This window comes from Manis pentadactyla, chromosome 8 (assembly GCF_030020395.1).
Source record: "Manis pentadactyla isolate mManPen7 chromosome 8, mManPen7.hap1, whole genome shotgun sequence".
NCBI classification, from domain to species: domain Eukaryota; kingdom Metazoa; phylum Chordata; class Mammalia; order Pholidota; family Manidae; genus Manis; species Manis pentadactyla.
The window spans coordinates 37928067-37945688 of record NC_080026.1 but is presented as its reverse complement, the minus strand read 5'-3'; the positions used below and the strand labels follow the sequence as shown (position 1 = coordinate 37945688).

The 17622-nt window shown below is 33.9% G+C and overlaps 1 protein-coding gene across 3 annotated transcripts in view; it reads left to right on the top strand.

Moving 5' to 3' along the window:
* The window catches only part of SLC35F5 (solute carrier family 35 member F5), a 40484-nt gene that overhangs the window by 1910 nt on the left and 20952 nt on the right, over window positions 1-17622 (top strand). For 2 of the 3 annotated variants that reach the window (XM_036886619.2, XM_057505677.1), the window contains exons 4-9: window positions 3125-3268; window positions 4941-5003; window positions 11445-11526; window positions 12271-12461; window positions 16719-16800; window positions 17396-17483. In XM_036886619.2, coding sequence (XP_036742514.2) covers window positions 3125-3268; window positions 4941-5003; window positions 11445-11526; window positions 12271-12461; window positions 16719-16800; window positions 17396-17483 — 650 coding nt within the window. The remainder of the gene's footprint in view (window positions 1-3124; window positions 3269-4940; window positions 5004-11444; window positions 11527-12270; window positions 12462-16718; window positions 16801-17395; window positions 17484-17622) is intronic. The other variant, XM_057505676.1, reaches the window with a different exon arrangement.

Genomic DNA, 17622 nt, shown 5'->3' with positions numbered 1-17622 from the left:
TGTTTTCTAGTGGAACAACCATTTAGGATGCAAAACCATTTGTTACCAGTTAGCAGAAAGTAAAAATGCTTTTGAACACATGAGCGAAAGTCATCAGAGTTTTCATGTACATGTCACTATTATGAACATGCATGGCTACATGCATATTTGTATGTTTGTTCATTCAAGCATTGTGAGTACAAGGTGATTGGTTTCAGTTAAATTTTATTTTGTCTTTATCAGGGACCTTTTGTAGTGTATTATTTTGAGTTCACAAGCTAGTTTTTCTTTCTATTTGTAAGGTTACTTTGATTAAATTATCTCTAAAAAGACAAGCAATTTTATTTTCAGAAACTACTGCTTTACAATTTACATGTTGCAACCTTAAGGCTAATAAAAGGAAACTAGCTTTTATTACATGAATTTAAGTGTCAGAAGAAATAGTGTGGTAACTGTTGGTCATCTCACATGATAGCTGAGTAGTAAATAGTTGATAGTGTCATTGTATCTAATGAATCAGTATACTTTTAGCTTTTTGGAATTAGGCTCTGGAATACAAAAGGACATTTTTTCACTCTTCTATAATCTTTTTTTTAGATTACCATTTTTTATTTTAGCCACAAAGAAATTTCTTTAATGTTGACAGGGAAATAAGCCTATATTTAAATTTTTATTTTAGTTTTCAATAGATAGTTTGGTTTTTATTTATCAGGTAATGAAATTCAGGACAAAAGATGACCTGATCAAATTATAATTTAGTAATCCATATCTAAGCAAAGTTAAAAAGAAAAACTTGTTCCTATTTTTGAAAAAAGTAAAATCTGTTAGGGAATATTTTATAATTTTTGTTTTCCAGCAGTGTATGTAATGTGCCTAATTATTGAGCAAATATGCTCATCAAGCTTTTGAAATAAATTACTTTTCAAAAAGAAAATTTATGGAAATTTTCTGACATACAAATTGGAGAAAATGGTATAATGAATCTTCATCTACCTAATAGTTACCAAATTTTGTCAATCTTATCAACCTCTCCCCATACATTTTTATTCTGGAGTATTTTAAAGTATATTCTAGCTATTTGACATGTCACTTACAGATTCTTTAATATTCACCTCAAACTGAAAAGGACTGTTCTAAAAATATAATCAATCATGCCATTAATTTATCTAACACAATTAATTGTAATTTCTTAAAATCATCTTTTACCTAGCCCAAATTCAAATTTATCTTTTAAGTCATATTTATTCAAGTATTTCCCTTTTCCCCTTATCATGCTATTGATTTGTTGGAGAAACTGGATCATTTTTCTTGTAGGATGTATAACGCTGTGCTAGTCCATTCAGGCTGCTATGAAAAGACCATCTAGACTGGGTGGCTCAAACAACAGACATTTATTTCTCACAGTCTGGGGCTGAAAAGTCCACGATGAAGTCTTTGGCAGATTTGGTGTCTGGTGAGGACCCACTTCTGGGATTTCATGCCGCCATCTTGTAGCAGCAACCTCACAAGGCAAAAGAGGCAGGAGAGCTCTCTGGGGTCTCTTTATAAAAGCACTAATTCCTTTCACGAGGCTTCTATCAACATGACCTAATCATCTTCCAAAGGCCCCACTCATAGTACATCACTTTGGGGATTAGGATTTTAGCATATGAATTTTAGGGGTACCCAAACATTCAGTCCATAATATACTCATTCTGGATTTGGCTAATTGCTTCCTTGAGGTGTCACTTAACTTGTTCTTCTTTTTCTCTTCATTCCTGTAAAATGGTAATTAGGTATAAAGTCTTGATTTGATTCAGGTTCAGTTTTGGGAAAAAATACCTTGGTAGTACTGGGTACTTCCTGTAACATCACAATATGACGCACGTAATGGCTGCACATCTTGCTTAGTCTGATGCCAATCCAAACACCATAAAGTTCTTCATCAACCTTTGGGTAATAGTGGGATATACCTATGATTTTTGTCAAGACAGAGTATTACATAGGGGTTGTAAAACGTTTTTTCTAAGGGTCATTCTTTCAGCAATTATTAGCTGGAATCCTTTAAAAGAGCTTTTCTGTTAACTGCTGTTTAGTTATCTTGAACCATGGTTCTAATAAGAAAGGTTGGATAAGTCTTGATTCTTTTCCTTTATTCATTTTACAGTAATATTGCTTAGCAACCTCCAGTAGTAACCATTGGATATCATTATACATTCTTGGACTTTTTTGGACTTTTGTATCTTTGATGTGTTTCAAACAATTGTAGTTATTCCTTTTGATGCTTAAGGACTATCTTTGACCAGTGGGAGCCCTTTCAGTTGACTGTAGGGTCCTTTCAGTATGACAGCTTTAATGTTTAGCGTACCTTTGCTTTCTGGCACAAGGTTCCCCAGGCTTGTCTGGTACTTTACCTGCTGTATACTTGGATCTGGCCATTTCTTTAAGAACCCATGGTTTCTTTTGGTGCAAAATGGTATGGACCACCATCTGGATTCTAGAGGTGCTCATTCCTCCTGTGTTATCATTTTTTCTAGGCCTTTCAGTGTACCTAACTAGATTTTTTTTTAAGGAATCAAAAATCTTAAGTTCATGCTGATTTTTCCAGTTTAAATAAAGATTACAGGTTTTTGTATAACTTCCTAATAACATTCAAAGTCATGCAGTTTTATCCAGCCTCTCCTCATGCTGTTTCTTCTCTTTGGGCTTTTTTTAGCCCTTTACATACAGCTCACGGATAGCTTCTCTTGAGGAAACTTTGATAACCTTCAAAATGGTCTGTCTCCCTTTGGTACTCCCATGGTCACCCCATATACCTCTATTATAGTACTTAGCACATATACTGGGTATTCTTCATATATATCTCCTCTCAAGAAAGTCTGTCTTATTTTGCCTTAGCCCCTAGCACAGTACTGCTGCACAATAGGTAGGTTTTTAATGAATGCTGAACAATATTTTTGTTCAGGTTTTGTTTGGGAATATTATCCTTTTATGCAAGCAAATACAATATTCAGAAATGATTCTAAAATATTTTTATAGTTTCTTTTGATCTTTCCCTTCCAAATGAACTTATTGAGTTAAAAATCATCTAATGGCTTTATTTTACGGGAGCTGAGTAATAAGGTTTAAAGTCATCTCATAGTTTCTGTAACTTTTTCCTCCACAGTATGTTTTTACTCAGTACAACAAACCATTCTTCAGCACCTTTGCAAAAACATCTATGTTTGTTCTATACCTTTTGGGCTTTATTATTTGGAAACCATGGAGACAACAGTGTACAAGAGGATTTCGAGGAAAGCATGCTGCTTTTGTAAGTTTTAAATTTTAAGTGTTTATTGGACATGTGTTTTTTTTTTCAAAGTTTAAAAATGGATTCGTTTCTTGGAAGGACAGTCAGATTTTAACTTATTTAAGTGAGTGAAGATACCATGATAATAAGAAGAACCTGCTCTTGTCCAAATTTTTAACTTTATTCTTCCAGTTAAGTTGGTATCAGAATATCCTATAAGGCATCAAAGTTACATAATCACTTTGTTTCCCTTACCTGATAACATCCTGAGTTGTTAAAAATTATTGAACTAGTTCAAACCAATCAATGTGGAGAAGTGAAAGTGAGAAATAAGAAATATATCTGGATGAGTATCATTAGTTGTATGGTTGAATGTAGAAACAAAGTAATTCAAAATATATTGAAAATAGCACATTTCAGGGCATGTTTCAGATGTTTGGCTAACCAAATTATATTATTTCATTGATGTAACATAACATGCTGATTCATAGTGTTGAAAGAAATGACAGTGTATATAATGATGTATTTTCCTTGTAGAAGTAGAAACAGAATTTTTGAGAATGAAGAATATAAAACTGTCTTTTACATTAATCCTTTTTCTTTTTTTCATTCTTCCTTTTTCTCTTAAAATTGTGGTTATATATGTAACACCAAATTTACCATTTTAACCATTTTTTCTGTATTTTTTATTGTAGTAAAATATATCTAAATAAAATATACCATTTAACCATTTTTAAATGCATTGTTCAGTAGCATTAAATACATTCACTTTGCTGTGCAACCATCACCACTGCCCATCTCCAGAACTTTTTCATCATCCCAAATAGAAACTCTGTACCCATTAAACAATAACTCCTATTCTCCTCTCCTCCCAGTGTCTGGTACCCACTTTACTCTCTGTTTCTGTTAATCTCTTTCTTTCATGTGTACTATTTTTTGTGGTTTAAAATAGTATTGTTTCTTTTCTTATCTAATGAATGAGTACATTCTATTTTTTACTTTGCAGAAGTAATACATGTGTATTATGGAAATACATATACACTGTAGTTTTAATGTAGTATTAATGTAGGAATGTTATATGTTTATAATATATGTATGTTGTTAAAAATTTAGAAAATACAGAGGAACAGAAAGAAGAAAATAATAAATTCTAGTGTGTGACTATTCTGTCACTTGCCAATAGTGGAGAGTGTGGCGTTGGGCAAGTTGTTTCGTGTCTTGAAACTTCAAGCAGGGTAGTAAGTAAAAGTCTGCTTAGAAAGCACTGGCAGGGTTCTCCAAGTAGGGGTCAGTTCCTGAGACCCACTTAGGGGATTCTTGGGGTCAACACTGTTATCATGATAATAAGATGTTTTTGTCCTTTTCATTAACCCACCCCTTCTTTCTCTGCTAGTCTGAAATGTTACAATAGTACTGTGAAAAGTCATCAGTTTTAGAGTTAGACTAAGGTTTGAATCCTGGCTCTGTTACTTAGATGAGACCTCTCAGCCTCAATTTCTTCATCAATAATATGAAATCAATAAAACCTACCTTGTGCAGTTGAGTACTTGGCATTAGCTACTATTACTACTACTAATAGTTGTGCTCTCAGAGGTCTGCTCTGGATTTTTATGCTATTCCTATGAGCTGCTACTAATACTTGTCTTACTTTATTATATGAGTTTAACTGAATTATATGTCCCACTGTCTGTAGTTTGCAGATGCTGAAGGTTACTTTGCTGCTTGCACAACAGATACAACTATGAATAGTTCTTTGGTAAGTGCTGTTTTTCTTGTCAGGAGTGGAGCGGGGGGAGTTGAGCCACAGTGGGAAGGACTAAAATAGCTTTGTAGCACCACAACTATATTAGGATATAGATATATCTCAATATTGGGTGCTCTCCATGAGAACTGTAATTTGGTAGTTGCCTGGGGCCTAGAAATAAGCAATTCAGCCACCTCTGGAGAGAAGGGGAAGAGGAAATTGATTAAGCAGTGAAAAAAATAAAGAACATCCTGTCCTTTGTTTCTTACCAACTTTTTCACTTCATGTTCACTATTATTATCACTTAGAAACAAATGTATTTGTTTGACATTGAGAATATAAAAGCAGATGGTTCATTTGTTCCACAAGTTTTTAAGAACACCTGGTATGTGTTAAACACTTGTTCTAGACTTTGGAAATACACTGTATTTTCTAGTGTGTGAGAATGTGTATTTGGGAAGGGGAAGAGACAAGTAATAAACAAAAAAGTAATTGACATAGTTACTTATTTTAAGCATTTATAATCTATTTGGAGAAAGAGAATGTAACATTCTGTTCTTACATCATCACCAAGTCATCTCTTTGAAATATTCCAAATGTTGCATTCCATCTGAGAAAAGTTTTAAAGTTATTCTAGAATTTAATACCAGTTTGTGGAGCACTAGCTTGGTGAGCTTATTGACAGTACAGGTTTTTGTTTGTTTGGCTTCTAGAACTACAGTTACATGCAGGGTAGGTATATACTTATTTGTTCACTGTGTGTTGTGAAGAGTTTATGAAGCTTAGAGAAAATGTCTTTTTTTCTCTGGGATCTTAAGCATCAACAAGATTACTATCAGTTGTCTCCATCAGTGTAGATAGCAGCCTACTCTTCCAACTACTCTTCTACTAAGTTTTATTATCATCAGTAAGATGATTATATCAAATAGTTCTAGGCTAAATGCTATAATGCAGAGTTCAATGTAACAGAGACAATGTCTATTTCCATATCCTATTGTCTCTTCAATTACTGAATATTTTTCATTGGCAGAGATCTATACTAGAAGTTAAATGAGAAATTAAAGAAATAAAAAACGTATTTTATGTTAATTTAAGAAACAGACCAGTTGGAAAATTTTGTCTTAAATATAGATCATCTGAAGAATGTTTGTAAAAACAATTGAGGAATTTAGAACTACTTAAAAATGTAGACCTTTAGAGCATGGTTAGGTAAACCTGGCTTTAATTCTGTTCTCTACCACTTGACTGTTTTCTATCTCAGCTTCTAGAAGAGTTCCTTTAAAATACCATTTTATAAGGTTGTTGCAAGGACTAATGAGAAATGTATGTTTAACTGCTTTGACTTGGTGCCAGTATGTAGTAAGAACTTATGAGTAGTAGCTGTTTTTTCTTATCTATTAATCCTATAAAGGTTTTTATGGGATTTTCTAATCTTAAGTAATAAGAGGACACAATTTGGCAAATATATATATATATATATATATATATATATATATATATATACACACATGTTATACACTTATTTGTTCATTGTGTGCTTTTTTCTTTAGACTATATGACTACTGGGGACAGAGACTCTGTCTTGTATTACCAGGATCTAGAACAGCTCCTGACATAGTAGGAGCTCAACATGTATTTGTTAAAAGAGTAAATGAAAAGGAGTAGGAGATAATCGATTAGCTGAACAGAGAGGTCTATTTTTTTTTTCTTTTTTTTTTTGAGAGGACATCTCTCATATTTATTGATCAAATGGTTGTTAACAACAATAAAATTCTGTATAGGGTACTCAATGCACAATCATTAATAAACCCCAAGCCTAATTCTCAACAGTCTCCAATCTTCTAAAGCATAACAAACAAGTTCTTACATGGTGAACAAGTTCTTACATAGTGAATAAGTTCTTACATGGTGAACAGTGCAAGGGCAGTCATATCAAAGAAACTTACGGTTTTGATCACGCATCATGAACTATAAACAATCAGGTCAAATATGATTATTCGTTTGATTTTCATACTTGATTTATATGTGAATGCCACATTTCTCCCTTATTATTATTATTATTATTTATTATTTTTAATAAAATGCTGAAGTGGTAGGTAGATACAAGATAAAGGTAGAAAACATAGTTTAGTGCTGTAAGAGGGCAAATGTAGATGATCAGGTGTGTGCCTATAGACTAAGTATTAATCCGAGCTAGACAAGGGCAACAAAACATTCACAGATGCAAAAGATTGCTCTCAAAACAGGGGGGGTGAGGTTCTAAGCCTCACCTCTGTTGATCCCCAATTTCTCACCTGATGGCCTCCCTGCGACTGTGCCTGTCTTAGGTTGTTCCTCCCTTGAGGAATCTTACCCGTCTCTGGCTAACCAGTCATCTCCCGGGGCCATACAGGGAAATGTAAAGTTGGTAAGTGAGAGAGAAGCCATATCGTTTGAAAACGTTAGCTTTTTACTTCTTTGCAGATTTATGCCCTGTGGCTTCTATGCCCACAATTTGTCTTGAGGTATCTTTAACACTTGGAAGAATTATGATACTCGGAAATTTCGATATGAGGCACGAATTATACTTAAGGGTTGTAATTAGGAAGAAGAAAAGCTATAGAAGTAGCAGACAGAAGAAAACATGGGAAGATTGATTATTTCTTTGACATATCTTCTTGTAGTGTAACAAGCATGTATAGGTTTTGAACTACTAATTAAATTGCATGCACACATTAACATAATAGGAATACAGCTACATAACCAAAGCAGACCTACAATTACCAGCCATATCCACTGAAACCAAGAAAACCAGTTAGGCACCCTAGGCATTTGTGAAAACTTATCAATGATATGATGGATATTGTCTAACTGAATTTGAATAGTTTGAGAAAAATCAGACAAATTAGAACAACACATTCCTGGGAACTGTTCACATCCCGTATGTTCTTTTAACAGTAGATAGTCTATAGTCGCAAGATTTTGGAGCACTGCAACTTGCACTTCTCCTAAATCTTGGTTGAGTTCCAACAGTATAGATCCAGTCAAATTTGTTGTTTTACTGTATGCACAGGCCAGCTTAGATATCTCCTTCTTCATTCCAATGGCAAGTCCAGGAACCGGTGGGATGAATGCAGCTACAACTGCAGCATCGCCTGGATCTTTGTTGAGGTTTTTTGATGATCATCTGCTGATGTGACTCTTCCAGAGAATTTTGATGTTGGAAGTTCTTCATATCGTATCTTAATTCATTTTCTGGGTAGCCAAATTAGGCTTTGATCCTCTGTATAAACACAAACAAACCCTTTGCCCACACTTTGATATGCCCTTTATACCATTGTGAAGAACTTATTGGAGATCACCACACAGGAACTGCTTTTTTTTTTTAAGAGAAAGGAATATTATCAGAAAAATGTACTTCCATAGCTGATCATCTGACATCCTTTAAATGATCAAAATTAAGGATATTTAAAGCATGCATTAATCGGTGATTTACAGTTAGTTTTATCCTATCAGGGAGTAATCCCCCTTTTCTTTTTTTTTTTTTGTTATCATTAATCCACAATTACATGAAGAATATTATGTTTACTAGGCTCTCCCCTATATCAGGTCCCCCCCACAAACTCCTTTACAGTCACTGTCCATCAGCATAGCAAAATGTTGTAGAGTCACTACTTGTCTTCTCTGTGTTGTACAGCCCTCCCCTTTCTCCCACCACCCCATTATGCATGCTAATCATAATACTCCCTTTCTTCTCCCCCCCCTTATACCTCCCTACCCACCCATCCTCCCCAGTCCTTTTCCCTTTGCTACCTGTTATCCATTCTTGGGTTCTGTGATTCTGCTGCTGTTTTGTTCCTTCAGTTTTTCCTTTGTTCTTATACTCCACATATGAGTGAAATCATTTGGTATTTCTTTTTCTCCTCTTGGCTTATTTCACTGAGCATAATAGCCTCTAGCTCCATCCATGTTGTTGCAAATGGTAGGATTTGTTTTCTTCTTATGGCTGAATAATATTCCATTGTGTATATGTACCACATCTTCTTTATCCATTCATCTATCGATGGACATTTAGGTTGCTTCCAATTCTTGGCTATTGTAAATAGTGCTGCGATAAACATAGGGGTACATTGGTCTTTCTCATACTTGATTGCTGCATTCTTAGGGTAAATTCCTAGGAGTGCAGTTCCTGGGTCAAATGGTATGTCTGTTTTGAGCATTTTGATGTACCTCCATACTGCTTTCCACAATGGTTGAACTAATTCACATTCCTACCAGCAGTGTAGGAGGGTTCCCCTTTCTCCACATCCTCGCCAACATTTGTTGTTGTTTGTCTTTTGGATGGTGGGCATCCTTGCTGGTGTGAGGTGATACCTCATTGTAGTTTTAATTTGCATTTCTCTGATAATTAGCGATGTGGAGCATCTTTTCATGTGTCTGTTGGCCATCTGTATTTCTTTTTTGGAGAACCGTCTGTTCAGTTCCTTTGCCCATTTTTTAATTGGGTTATTTGTTTTTTGTTTGTTGAGGCGTGTGAGCTCTTTATATATTCTGGATGTCAAGCCTTTATCGGATGTGTCATTTTCAAATATATTCTCCCATACTGTAGGGTTCCTTTTTGTTCTATTGATGGTGTCTTTTGCTGTACAGAAGCTTTTCAGCTTAATATATTCCCACTTACTCATTTTTGCTGTTGTTTTCCTTGCCCGGGGAGATAGTTCAAGAAGAGGTCACTCATGTTTATGTCTAAGAGGTTTTTGCCTATGTTTTCTTCCAAGAGTTTAATGGTTTCATGACTTACATTCAGGTCTTTGATCCATTTTGAGTTTACTTTTGTATATGGGGTTAGACAATGGTCCAGTTTCATTCTCCTACATGTAGCTGTCCAGTTTTGCCAGCACCATCTGTTGAAGAGACTGTCATTTCGCCATTGTATGTCCATGGCTCCTTTATCAAATATTAATTGACCATATATGTCTGGGTTAATGTCTGGATTCTCTAGTCTGTTCCATTGGTCTGTGGCTCTGCTCTTGTGCCAGTACCAAATTGTCTTGATTACTATGGCTTTGTAGTAGAGCTTGAAGTTGGTGAGTGATATCCCCCCTACTTTATTCTTCTTTCTCAGGATTGCTTTGGCTATTCGGTGTCTTTGGTGTTTCCATGTGAATTTTTGAACTATTTGTTCCAGTTCATTGAAGAATGTTGCTGGTAATTTGATAGGGATTGCATCAAATCTGTATATTGCTTTGGGCAGGATGGCCATTTTGACGATATTAATTCTTCCTAGCCACGAGCATGGGATGAGTTTCCATTTGTTAGTGTCCCCTTTAATTTCTCTTAAGAGTGACTTGTAGTTTTCAGGGTATAGGTCTTTCACTTCTTTGGTTAAGTTTATTCCTAGGTATTTTATTCTTTTTGATGCATTTGTGAATGGAGTTGTTTTCCTGATTTCTCTTTCTATTGGATCATTGTTCGTGTATAGGAAAGCCACAGATTTCTGTGTGTTGATTTTGTATCCTGCAACTTTGCTGTATTCCGATATCAGTTCTAGTAGTTTTGGGGTGGAGTCTTTAGGGTTTTTTATGTACAGTATCATGTCATCTGCAAATAGTGACAGTTTAACTTCTTCTTTACCAATCTGGATTCCTTGTATTTCTTTGTTTTGTCTGATTGCCGTGGCTAGGACTTCCAGTACTATGTTGAATAACAGTGGGGAGAGTGGGAATCCCTGTCTTGTTCCCGATCTCAGAGGAAAAGCTTTCAGCTTCTCACTGTTCAGTATGATGTTGGCTGTGGGTTTATCATATATGGCCTTTATTATGTTGAGGTACTTGCCCTCTATACCCATTTTGCTGAGAGTTTTTATCGTGAATGGATGTTAAATTTTGTCAAATGCTTTTTCTGCATCTATGGAGATGATCATGTGGTTTTTGTCTTTCTTTTTGTTGATGTGGTGGATGATGTTGATGGATTTTCGAATGTTGTACCATCCTTGCATCCCTGCGATGAATCCCACTTGGTCATGGTGTATGATCCTTTTGATATATTTTTGAATTCGGTTTGCTAATATTTTATTGAGTATTTTTGCATCTACATTCATCAGGGATATTGGTCTGTAATTTTCTTTTTTGGTGGGGTCTTTGCCTGGTTTTGGTATTAGGGTGATGTTGGCCAGAGAGGTCTATTTTTATGATATTTTAAATGTTAAACATCAGAATCTACCAGTGCTGTTCTGATACATTTCTAAACTTTAAACTGAAACTGATTCTTTTCTGTCATTGTACTTGTGTGGATCATTTGTTTCCCCTTGAAGTCTTAAAAATGCATTTTGGGATAATTTTGCTATATAACATGGTGGTAAACAGCCATGTTTTGAGTAGTATTCATGTCTACATAGCATCCATTTAAATTTTAGCTAATATATCAGCTGTTATTCTTGGCGTTATATTTGTTGCTATTTCTGTTACATTCCAGAGTGAACCTCTATATGTTCCTGTTAAATTTAATGATCTTCCAAGTGAAAAACCTGAGAACACAAACATACATACTGAAAAAAGTAAGCAAACTTAGAATTTTATAACTTAAAAAATGGGTGGACATTTTAGCTTCAGTCAAGCCACCCCCAAAATTAGTAATTCTGGATAGTGGGTTGACTGGGATTACCTGGCAATACTTCTTTTCCATGTGGTATTGGCTTGGCCTATAGTCTTCTGGAAGTTTTTATTAATTTAACTAGAAATAATTTCAAAATACCAGAAATATCTGTGGTTTCATTACATACATATTTTTAAACGAACAATATCATATCCTCTTAAATGAATTATGGGAGTTTTGCTGGTTCTGTGGATTGAGTAAAAGAATGACAGCTTCAATGTGAGGCACAGTGTTTATCCATAATACTCTCTTGCAAGTAATGGACCTTATAGAGGAATGTTCTGCATGCTTGACCAGGAAAATAATTCTTATAAATTGGGTATCCAGGAAGAAAAAAGTCCAAATAAAGTTTTCTATGAATAATACAATAATAATCATATTATAAACCTGAGCCAGGCAGTTGTGTATGTACACAATTGCAGAACCGTTGTTGGAATGTTGGTCGCAGTTCAAAAACTTTGAAACATTTTTATATATTCAAACATTTTTCCTGTTAACTCTTGAATAAGCAAAAATGCCCTGGGTTTTCTTTGTCCATCACAGATGGATTAAAAAATATGCATTTATTAGTATATTAAAGCTTTTGACTTTAGTCGGATGCAAGGGAAAATTTTTAATTATTTTGTGCTATGCTTTTCCTTCTAAGCTCCCAAAAAGTCCCGTGTAAGGTTCAGTAACATCATGGAGATTCGACAGCTTCCATCAAGCCATGCGTTGGAAGCTAAGTTGTCTCGCATGTCATATCCTACTGTGAAAGAACAAGAATCTTTGCTCAAAACTGTGGGGAAACTTACTGCAACTCAAGTAGCAAAAATTAGCTTTTTTTTTTGCTTTGTGGTAGGTGTTCTCTTTTTTTTAACTTGAATTTTAAGACAGTGTACATACCAACAAGATACTATTGACGTACAAGACTATTAGGTTGCTTAATCATGACTTGACATTCTGCTGTCTGGCATCATTGGGAAATTAGAGTATCAAGAGGAAGCAATGCTTGTCATACAGCAAAGAATGCTATGATGTATACAAGGGCTAATAAATGTCCAATAAGAGCTTATTGTATGTATTGATTTTATCAAATGAATATTTTTGCAGTTTTATGTTAAATTTATGTAAATGTCAAATATTTTAGTAAATACTCAGAGTAAACATTTCTGCAGAATTTCTTGTATTGACAGCTTCTCTATTATTTAGAAACTGAAAAATTGTCTAAAGTTTTCACAAAGCAATAAAGTATAGCAGTCAGAGGGAGTATACTATTTTGGGCTAAGCTAGGAGTAGGGATTGTCTGAGTTAGTGGAAACTCTGAAGTTTAGAATTTTAAAACTGAATTTCAGTATTCCTTCATTTATACCTTTGAAAGTAGCCTAATCCAAGGTTGTTTAGCATGAGATTTTAAGATACAAATTTATGCTGATCTTTCTTAAACAATAGGTATTGCAATGCTAATGTCAATAAGCCTTGCCATAAGGTTTTTTTACTTCACAATTTTGCCTCTCATACTTACTGCTTAGTCAGTCCATTTTTCTCTTTCCTCTGCCTGAATAATCTCTATCTGAGTGATACCCTGATTAATATATTCAACAGTGCAAATCGAAAAGTCTTTAGGACTTGTAGTATAATTACATATGTAATAAAATCAAAGGCTCATATATTTGGAGTATTCCAAGGGCTAATAAATGTCCAATTTATTAGTTGTGACTTCTGTTTGCTTATTTGAAATGAACATAAGGCAAGACTAAGATTAATTACATGTTACCTAATTTCTAAAGGAGACTCGAGGTGGAGCATAATAAAAACACCTATATAGTAAGAGTAAAAAACAAAAGGGAAAAGTTAGAGCCAGACTAAACAGGTAATGTGTGTGTGTGTTGGAGGAGGAGGAGGGTTTGAAAGCTGGCTGTGGAAGGAGATGATTATATTAGTAACTTTGATTTAAAGGAAGAAACCTACTTGAGGTGGGCACACAATTCATCTCTAGGCAAAATAGCAGAAAGGCAAAAAGGAAAACCTCCTGAGTTACACAGCTTATTGTTAAAAGGAAATACCTCTTTTCTTAGGATGAAGCAAACTTTTTCCTAACCTAAAACTCAGAAAATGTATTACATATGTTCTTATTATAATAAAGCAGTATTCTGTATAGCAGATTTATAGATAAATGTGTGCAGATAATAGCTTTTTAAATCTTTGAGGAAATATACATACCATAAAATTTAACACTTTAACCCATTTTTAAGTGCATAGTTCAGTGGCATTAAGTATATTCACGTTGTGCTACCATTACTATCCATCAGCAGAACTTACCTCATCTTGCAAAACTGCAGCTCTGTACCCATGAAATGATAAGTCCCTTTTCACACATCGTGCAGCCCTGACAGCCACCATTATGCTTTCTGTCTCTATGAATTTGCCTACTCTATGTATCTCTTATGAGTGGAATCATACAATATTTTACTTTTTGTGACTGGCTTATTTCTCTTAGCATAATATCTTCAAGATTTATCCTTGTAGCATGTGTCAGAATTTCCTTCCTTTTTAAGGATGAATACTATTCCAGTGTATGGATGTATCACACTTTGTTTATCCACTCATCTGTTGATGTACACTTGGTTGCTCCACTTTTAATAATCTTTAAAAAAAATCAATCTTAAATAAGTTTAAAGAACAGAGAGTTATATTAGTCTTTAGTAAAGGTATTTTTGTAGAGAGTCAGAGTAATATAGCCCAGGCTATAGCTTTTTGGAAACCTAACTTAATAGAGTGCTAAGCTTCAGTAATATTCAGTAGAAATATAGTGTGAGTTTCAAATGCAGGTTACATATGTATTTTTTATTTTTCTACTAACTACAGTAAGAAAAAAGAGAAAAGTGCATTTTAATACTATATTTTTATTTAACCCACTACATGTAAAATATTTCAATGTTATCAATATAAAATCATTGATGAGGTAGCTTACATTTTTTATACTATAATCTTTTAAACATTTCATTTCAATTACTCTGTATTTCAACTTCTAGCTCATTTCAATTTCAGTTTTTATTTCAATTTAAATTGCTAAATATTTCAATTCAGACTAGCCACATTTCAGTTTCTCAGTAGCCACATGTGGCTAGTGGCCAATGTATTGGGCAGTGCAGGTCAAAGGAGTTAATAATTACCATAGTATGCCAATTCTTGAATATCTTATGTCTCATTAGGACTTATGGTGTTTTAATTTCTTTCTATAAAATATACAGGTCACTTAGGCTTTACCAAAAATGCCTTTTATGATAATTTTGAAATGAATTAGCACTCATGAAATATTGTAGAAATTATTTATGATAGATTAATAGTAAGTGTATACTCACTCAACTCTAATTATGAGGGGAAACATTGTAAGGATAATCTTTATTGAAGGATAATTGAAATGGGTCTTCTGTGATAGGGTGCCATGGGTTTGAGAGCCAGAGAATGGAGAAAGGTGGAGAATAGAGAGGTCTTTCTGGAAAGAGTTCATAGCTAATGATGAATTCTTATAATCTTTGAATGACTGCCATTTAAGTGATACATTTTTATTTATCTTGCATTATCAGAGACCAGTGAGACTGTTTGGAAAATGAGCACAGTATTTAAGTATAAAAGTGGTAAGAAAAGTGGGTCAAGAAAACTAATTATCACCTTATATGCATTATTATATCTCCAAAAGATAATTAAGGGCAGAATCTTCTGCTTCTTTTCTAGCACTTCAACTCTAAGCAGATTGTGACTCCTATTGCCATATATGTTTGTTGCCCATATATGTTTGATTATTTCATCAGTTGCTACCTCATTTTCTTGTCCAGAAAGTCAAGTAATATAGAAAGTCAAGTGGCATTTCTAGGAAATCAGAGGACTACAGATAGAATCAGAATCACTTTGCCATAGTTTTGCTCCATCTTTACCCTTGAGTACCATGTAGACTGAATGGAGACTACTAGACTCAGCTGTTACCTTCTAGCACTTCTCTAAGATCATGTGTCTAGGCTGCTCCTTTGAAATGTAAATGCTAATAATTATACCATTCACTCAACTACAAGGTCTGAGAGAGATCAAGAGATGTCCATTTCTTAATAAACAAAACTCATTCTTCAGTGGAATATGATTATCTAATTAATCTAAGTAACAGAGAGACCAAAAACAGACAAGCAGATAATTTACTTTGGCACAGCAATCTGGTATATACACATTAGTGATACTCATGCACATATGCACCAGGAGGCATGCTAGAATGTCCACAGTAGCATTGTTGGGAATAGTCAAAAAGTATCCATCCACAGAAAAATAGATGAGTTATGATAATATGCATTAGAATATCTGATAGCAGTGAAAATAAATGAACTTTGTGGACACATATACACCCTCAGACTTTGGCAAAAGAAAAATCTTATTTCTTATACCTTAAGGTAGGCACAGGGTTGAGAATATAAGAATATCCTGGCCTAGATGAGCAAAAGAAAACAAAAGAAAAAAAATTCTTATGCCTGGAAAACTTCTGTTAATTAATATCCAGAATTATGAGAACTCTTTGTATTGTGTCAAACTGAGAATCAAAGAAGCAATCACAATTAGCCCATAAATTCACAGTTGTCATTGGACATTTTTAAATTTCCAAGTGAACATAGCCTTTTATCTCTCAGCCTGCCTAGCTGCTTTGATCTATCCCCGTAGGCATCATCTTATCTAATATATTTCTCATCAGGTTATATTCATCTGTACATATTTTAACATTTGAGAATTTTCCCAAATTTAAATATGATTTAGATAAGTTTAATAGAATGCTTATATTGCTTGGATAAGGCAAATTTTAAAGTTGGTTTGGTATTCAATTTTACCCTCATTTAAAAACATGAATGTTAATTTTTAGACAAGTATTGTTAATTTCTTAAGGGAAATTGGATAACAGATATCTTAGGTCTAATTATAAATGTCCTCTTTTTGGGTCTGTGATTTTTTTCAACACAAAGCAGCATTTATAACCTCATGATGAAATGTTTAGGGAGAGAAAAAAATGTTATAAATTGTAATGACAGATATAAATATATAGTTCATTAGGTTTCACTGTGTTTTCTTTTTCTTTAGTGGTTTTTGGCAAATTTGTCCTATCAAGAAGCACTTTCAGACACACAAGTTGCTATAGTTAATATTTTGTCCTCAACTTCTGGTAAGAAATTTGTTTTCAAAACCTACATTAGAAATCAAGACCTATTTTTGATACATATATTCAAATACACACATTTTTATCTTATTATAAATTACTACATTTGTTCTAATGTACATTAGTGTATTGTAACAGTTTTTATAGTTTTGTGTCACAGCCTTGTGCTATTTACATTCCTTCAATTACAGTATTTTTTATACAATAATAAAAGTTTTATAGGCTGGCTTTTTGTTATTATAGTTGTCCTTTCTTTTACATATTCTTCCTACAGACCTTTTTCTAGACCCTTGGGCTAAATGTATTTGCTTACTTCAGAAACATGATTTGCCCTATGAAAGGTGTTTTATTTTAAAAATTGACTCACCTTCCAAATTTGGAAGAGAAAAAAGTATGTTTGAAGTATAAAAATAACTTTAGCACACATGGTTGATTATGATGAGGTAAGAATATTATTCTGCCCAATTTAGCTCTCTTACTAGTTTCAAATAAATAGGACCATCCTTGATCTATACTGTTAGAATAAACATGGTTCAGTTTAGAGGCTGTTTTTGACAGTATCTAAGTTAATGTATCTTTTTTTCATCTTTTCTCCCCATAGGACTTTTTACCTTAATCCTTGCTGCAGTGTTTCCAAGTAACAGTGGAGATAGATTTACTCTCTCTAAACTGTTAGCAGTAATTTTAAGGTAAGAAGATACATAGCTGGTTTACTCTGCTTAAAAATAACATGTTTAAAAAATTTCTAGTAGTGACCTAGTGACATAGGATAATTTATGTTATATAGGCAAAGATAGTTTATATTATATAGAATAAAAGAAAGTTTTA